Source organism: Poromitra crassiceps (assembly GCF_964638095.1).
Source record: "Poromitra crassiceps genome assembly, chromosome: 23".
Lineage (NCBI taxonomy): Eukaryota > Metazoa > Chordata > Actinopteri > Beryciformes > Melamphaidae > Poromitra > Poromitra crassiceps.
This window is the reverse complement of record NC_139639.1, coordinates 16,732,800-16,740,299: the sequence shown is the minus strand read 5'-3', so window position 1 is coordinate 16,740,299 and position 7,500 is coordinate 16,732,800. Positions and strand designations below refer to the sequence as shown.

General features: G+C 46.3%; 1 protein-coding gene across 1 annotated transcript in view; it reads right to left on the bottom strand.

Annotated features, from left to right (window-relative positions):
* LOC310796783 (vertebrate ancient opsin-like) overlaps positions 1-7,500 on the bottom strand; it is a gene marked incomplete at both ends in the record, with an annotated part of 72,566 nt that overhangs the window by 49,721 nt on the left and 15,345 nt on the right. Inside the window, one exon of the mRNA XM_083659017.1 lies at positions 6,447-6,775. Coding sequence (XP_083515143.1) covers positions 6,447-6,775 — 329 coding nt within the window. The remainder of the gene's footprint in view (positions 1-6,446; positions 6,776-7,500) is intronic.

Sequence of the window (7,500 nt, the reverse complement as noted above, 5' to 3'; positions counted from 1 at the left end):
ACAACACTGCAGTGCAAGATCGTTGCGGTGATGCAGTTTCTACTCCTGCAAGAACCCAACAACCCAACACCTCTTTGCCCTACTGCCATATCTTACACAGAGACTCCAACAAAACGGCACACAGAGTTCATCTCCAGCCTGTATACAAGGACAAAGCAATAAACAACAGACAACAACAGACCTTGTGTCTGGTTTAAGATGTTCCCAGATGTAAGTGCCTGGGATGGGGGGGATGGGGGGGGGGGTATATATACAAGTCTCTGCCAGCTTCTCTCCTCTGCACTGATAAACACCTCAATTTCCCATTACAAAGCTGGAGCAATAAAATGAAGAGATGACAACACCGACTGACTTAAGCGCGCACACACAAGCAAGCAGAGGCCAGCTTTGCCTGTTTCTGTCTGCCTGCCTGTCTCACTTTCCTTTCTGTCTCTCTGTCTGTTTCTGTCTGTGAAACCCCCCCAGCAAGACACATACAGGAGGAGGTTTACGTCAAACCCCCCCAGCAAGACACATACAGGAGGAGGTCTACGTCAAACCCCCCCAGCAAGACACATACAGGAGGAGGACAACGTCAAACCCCCCCAGCAAGACACATACAGGAGGAGGACAACGTCAAACCCCCCCAGCAAGACACATACAGGAGGAGGTTTACGTCAAACCCCCCCAGCAAGACACATACAGGAGGAGGACAACGTCAAACCCCCCCAGCAAGACACATACAGGAGGAGGACAACGTCAAACCCCCCCAGCAAGACACATACAGGAGGAGGTTTACGTCAAACCCCCCCCAGCAAGACACATACAGGAGGAGGTTTACGTCAAACCCCCCCAGCAAGACACATACAGGAGGAGGTTTACGTCAAACCCCCCCCAGCAAGACACATACAGGAGGAGGTTTACGTCAAACCCCCCCCAGCAAGACACATACAGGAGGAGGTTTACGTCAAACCCCCCCAGCAAGACACATACAGGAGGAGGTTTACGTCAAACCCCCCCCAGCAAGACACATACAGGAGGAGGTTTACGTCAAACCCCCCCAGCAAGACACATACAGGAGGAGGTTTACGTCAAACCCCCCCCAGCAAGACACATACAGGAGGAGGTTTACGTCAAACCCCCCCAGCAAGACACATACAGGAGGAGGTTTACGTCAAACCCCCCCAGCAAGACACATACAGGAGGAGGTTTACATCAAACCCCCCCAGCAAGACACATACAGGAGGAGGTTTACGTCAAACCCCCCCAGCAAGACACATACAGGAGGAGGTTTACGTCAAACCCCCCCAGCAAGACACATACAGGAGGAGGGCAACGTCAAACCCCCCCAGCAAGACACATACAGGAGGAGGTTTACGTCAAACCCCCCCAGCAAGACACATACAGGAGGAGGTTTACGTCAAACCCCCCCAGCAAGACACATACAGGAGGAGGAGGACAACGTCAAACCAGGAGCCGCTTCTCACAAGGTTATATTATGGACCTATAATTTAAAAAAAAATCCTATTGAAACAGGGCTGACATGGACGATATTTACGTTCTAGGTTTTTTGAAAATGGGGTTTGAACATTGTTGGAGTCGTAGCAACATCTATTCAGGTGATCCAGTTACAGTACTGCAGATAAATTGATTTTCCCCCAAGTTCTCCCCTTGGCCCGGGGGAGAGTCGCTTTATTAGATTGGGGAATTGAACAGTTTCGGCTTGCGGCGCTCAACCACCTCTATCCGTTCCGGCAGGAGTTACCCCACACGACCTGTGGGGGCAGCACAGCTGCTGCTACTGTACATAGCGTGGTCAGGGGGGAGTGGAACGGCCCCGGGCTAAGATAAAGAATGGACACACGCACGCAATCCCCACAGAAGAGGGAAGAAAGGATAGGAGCGAAGCTGGCCGGATAATAGATATATTAGAGAATGTGTGTGTGTGAGAGAGAGAGAGGGAGAGAGAGAGAGAGAGAGAGAGAGAGGGAGAATGAGAGAGGGAGACGGGGACAGGTAGACAGAGACAGAGAGAGAGAGAGAGAGAGAGAGAGAGAGAAGGAGACGGGGACAGGTAGACAGAGACAGAGAGAGAGAGAGAGAGAAGGAGAGAGAGAAGGAGATATGGAGACAGGTAGACAAAGAGAGAGAGAGAGAGAGAGAGAGAGAGAGAGAGAATGAGAGAGGGAGACAGGAACAGGTAGACAGAGAGAGAGAGAGAGAGAGAGAGAGAGAGAGAGAGGGAGACAGGAACAGGTAGACAAAGAGAGAGAGAGAGAGAGAGAGAGAGAGAGAGAGAGAGAGAGAGAGAGAAGGAGACGGGGACAGGTAGACAAAGACAGAGAGAGAGAGAGAATGAGAGAGAGAGGGAGACAGGAACAGGTAGACAAAGAGAGAGAGAAAGAGAGAGAGAGAGAGAGAAGGAGACGGGGACAGGTAGACAAAGACAGAGAGAGAGAGAGAATGAGAGAGGGAGACAGGAACAGGTAGACAAAGACAGAGAGAGAGAGAGAGAGGGAGACAGGAACAGGTAGACAAAGAGAGAGAGAGAGAGAGAGAGAGAGAGAAGGATACGGCGACAGGTAGACAGAGAGAGAGGGAGAATGAGAGAGGGAGACGGGAACAGGTAGACGAGAGAGAGAGAGAGAGAGGGAGAGAGAGAGAGAGAATGAGAGAGGGAGACTGGGACAGGTAGACAAAGACAGAGAGAGAGAGAGAATGAGAGAGGGAGACAGGAACAGGTAGACAAAAACAGAGAGAGAGAGAGAGAGAGAGAGAGAGAGAGAGCGAGAGAAGGAGACAGGGACAGGTAGATAGAGACAGAGAGAGAGAGAGAATTAGATAGTGAGATGGGGACAGGTAGACAAAGACAGACAGAGAGAGAATGAGAGAGAGAGAGAGAGAGAGAGAGCGAGAGAAGGAGACAGGGACAGGTAGACAAAGACAGAGAGAGAGAGAATGAGAGAGAGAGAGAGAGAGAGAGAGAGCCTGCCTCCTCTTCACTGTACAATGAAGGGGTTGTTATAAAACCAGATGAAGAAAGAAAGGAAGCAAACACACAAGCCGGCATCTACGTTGACAAAAGACAGAGAAGAGACCTTGTACTGAGTACAAGAGTGTCTCTGAGTTGTACAAACGTGCTCTATAAGTATTATGTCTTATTATTAAAGTCCCTGGAAACCAAAATCCACAAAAACCTTCTAACTATTAAATTTAGGGTCTTATGTGAGTAATTGTGTGCCTCAGAAAGTAAGTTGACATTACTTTCAACCCTAACCCCAAAAGTCGACACACACTACAAGGTCTGGATTTCCATTTCCTCATTGAAGAGAGCGGTGCGCGCGGTGCTAAAATGCATGATCTTATCACGTCATAAGATTTACGAATCACACACGCATGCACGCACACACACACACTGACACACACAGTAGCGCTGTGCACTCGCAGCGCAGAGATCTCTTCCTCTCTGTAAACCCTCTCTGTCTGTGCTATGCGTCCAGCAATGCGCGAACACACACACACACTCTCTCTCTCTCCTTCCCTCTCTCTCTCTCTCTCTCTCTCTCCTCCGAGCACGGGACACGCCCAGACAGTCCACGGGAGAAAATACACTCTAAAATCAAATTGATTCTCATGACTTTTGCCATGACTGTCAAACCTAAATTTATATACTTTGCGACGTTCATCATCGTTCAAATTTGGCTGGTGGCTTATTAACATAGGTTCCTGTGATGTGATGTACACCTGGAGAAATTGCTCTTCTTGCAAACTGTGTGTGTGTGTGTGTGTGTGTGTGTGTGTGTGTGTGTGTGTGTGTGTGTGTGCGTGTGCGTGTGCGTGTGCGTGTGCGTGTGCGTGTGTGTGTGTGTGCCCTATGCCATGTTTGAGCAGGCCTTCCCTGGAGAGACAGCACTGCCTGCCAGGCTGTCTCTCTTCATATTCTCTCAGCAGTCAGTCCAGGACAGTGTGAAACCCAAACATCAGTTAGCTTACCTCACACACCACAGTTCACGGCCATAGGAAAAAGGAGCAATTCACCCAAAATACACTGATGATCATTACATTGTCCTCACCTTACAGCAGAAACCCATCAAGAGTCACTGTTGATTTTGAGAAAAGGATCAAGCTTCTCCCACAGCTACAAACAAGTACGGCGTCTTGGATAAAACTGTCTACAAAATGCCATTAAAACACAAATCCTAGACGTGCTCCATTGACTAATGCGTCCAAGGCTGACTTTATGACAGGTAGAGCGGCCATAGTCATTTCACAGCGATACAGCCTCAATTTATGGTTCAGAACCATACTCTAATTAGCGCTGTTATGAAATAGTCATTTGAAATGAAGGTCGTAAAGAAACATGCAATAAAAGTCCACAGAATCAGCTGCCATACATTGTCAACGACACTGCTCCAGGTTTTAGAAATTGCCGATCTCCTCACCGATGGTCTCATTTGCTGATGTAGGTAAGATGTGAGATCTGTATTAAATGTACCATGCTTACATCTTAAAGTTTGCTTATTGCAGTACATGGACATAGACATTTTTTTACATCACCTTTTGCTCAAGCTTTTTCAATTTCCTCTTCTTATTATACGATTTATTTGAATGAAAGTTTTTCATCGAACAAGACATGGAGGATAATTCGTAGGCTGAGGATTCTGCACTGCACAAGAAAACGTAGTTTAGGAGGCAACACCTACATGCATGCTTTAATAAAAAAAATGCTGTCTCTGGCGGTATGGAAATTGCAGTTGTCAATATTGTGGTTTTCGATATGCTTTTTTATTTGATTTGCCACTCTACCTGCCATCCAGCGGCATTGATACAATTGAGTTGTGGTAGAGGTGTTGCTGAAGTAAGAGGGGCAGCTAGACAGAGATTTTGTATCCATCACAAACTGATTGAGCCAATGTATTCTCTATGGGGCTGATACTGTAGGTTGGCGGATGATGGAGAGCTGCTGTGTTTATTGTTTCATACATCAAAAGTTGAAAACATTTCAACTTTTTTCGGACTGCAGAATACGTTTTTATCTGTTAAGTGTTCCCTAGATGGTCAAAGACGGCAAAGGTGCAGTTCGCCTTCCTTTTCATATTTTCAAAATGGAAGAGAAAACTAATTTCACATGTACACAGCTGCCCGGAGTTGTGTGACACTAACACAAGCAGTTTTCAAAACCAAGGCATAATTAGGAGGTAATAGTGCGGTAATAAATAATACCTAATAATATTAGGTACTTCAAATTTAAACAACTTTCTTAATACCACAAGGCGCAATTGAATTTAGAGCAGCTTGTATATGTACAAAACACAGAAACATCATACAAACAAACAAGTGAGTAAGCGATGGAGTTAAAATAATAGGAGGTAAGTAGGAGGTAATACTATGTCATTTCCAGGTAATAGCTTGGTATTAACAATGGGTATATCCGGGTAATATTAGACTGATATTTATAACAGGGTAATAAGGGGCCAGAAACAAAAGCTAATAATGGGGAAACACAATGAAGATGGCAATGAGGAAAAACTATTTAGTAACAGTATGGTAATATTTTGGTAACAATATGGTAACCTGATAAGTGAGAATGAATCTATTATCAATCTATGATACATTACCTCATTATTATCAGATGATTGCCCCATTAATGTCACTATATTACCATATCAGGGCTAATATTACCCAGATACACCCATTGTTAATACAAAGCTATTACCTGGTTATTACTTTCGTAATTAGCCTACATGTTATTACCTATTATTACCTCTTTATTATCACACTATTACCCCATATTACCATGTTGTTACCGAGCTGTAATGTAAAGTGCTACCGAAACCTAATGATCAAATTGTTCATAGTGATATTGATCTATACCTCAACAATATTATTTTGATATACGGTATATATGATGATATATTTTAATTGACTAGCAAGCATAGCTATACTGATTGGCAATAGCAAAGAGCTTGCGCTTGTCGAGATCATTTCTGTGTTTCGCATTCCAGTCGGACAAAGAGCGGAAAGTGATGGATCCAAACACAAACGTGTATATCACGTGGCATCTGGATCTACATTAAATCAAGAGAATTTCTTGCTTGTATTAATATTGTATGATAACAGCTCTTGGTGCATTGAAATGACCAACCTGATTGACCTGACTGCGGAGTTCAAGGTGCTACATGTAGCATTTTAACATCAATACAATACAATACATCACTACCAAATTTATTTTGAGATTGCTGACTGTATAGTTTCAAGTTCCTGTCTTAATGAATATTGGCTGTTATCAAGGGCTGTTATCGACTCGCATCCTTATCCTTGCTCTGCAAAACAAACCAATTGATGCCAGAGAGAGGGGAGATGGGGGAGGGGGGAGCGGGGGGTATTATGCAGGAAACAATGGGGTTTCTGGGAAATGCGGTCTAAATTTTGAGAAACACCCTGCCCCGGCCCCCGCTTTCACTCACCGCCTTGATGGCGTACAGCAGCTTGCCGTAGCAGAACACAATGACCAGGAAGGGCACGATCAGGCAGAAGACAAACAGGCAGACGATGTAGGAGATGTTATTGGCCGTCCGGGCTGACCAGGCCACGGAGCAGGTGGTGCCGGGCCCCTCGGGGCCGTAGTGGCTCCAGCCAAAGAGCGGCGGCAGGGTCCAGATCAGCGAGTAGACCCAGGACACGCCGATGCCCAGGGACACCTTGCGGTAGTTGGAGGAGTCGGCCTCGGTGGGAGCCATCATGGTGCTGTAGCGCTCGTAGGAGAGGACAGCCAGTGAGATCAGCGACACGATGCCTGGGACAGGAAAGGCAGGACGCGCACGCACGCACACACGCACGCACGCACGCACGCACACACGCACACACACACACACACACACACACACACACACACACACACAGTGTTAATAGAAAAAGTCAAGTACGTAAGCAAAATAATGTCATAGCATGTGCGTGTGCTTCCCTTTTTATACGATGACTACTGTACTTTATTCTTAATGGAGCCATCCATTAAGAAAGAAAGACATATACACTTTCTGTCCTACTAATCTACTTGTGCACAAAAACGTGCACAGTCACCATGACAAAAAATATAGCTCTCGCCCAGCGAAAACGGGTTTCATGCTTTACAGCTTCCAGGACAGGACGGCTATGATTCTCAAAATGATGGCCAAAGTGAAAGTGCAGCAAGTGTGGTGGTGCGTGTGCCATCAGCTAATATTTCAGTTCGGGGGCGCCGGGGGCCTGCAACCGATGCACCCCGCAAATCATAAACAATGGCGCTTCCTATAGTGTCACTTCCCGCAGCGTCCACGCTTTGACAGAGTAGCGGCGTGGCGGAAAACAACTCAGGGGCGATGTCCTTTCACGTCATTCTGTGACCGCTCAATAAAAACCCTATTCGCACAGAGGACTAGTATTCCCTGGGGACCTCGAGTCATTTGCAATCATTCCTTAGGTCGTCTGTGATTTCTTTTCTCCACAACACCACATTGAATCACCTCCAAAGCTTCTTGAAAA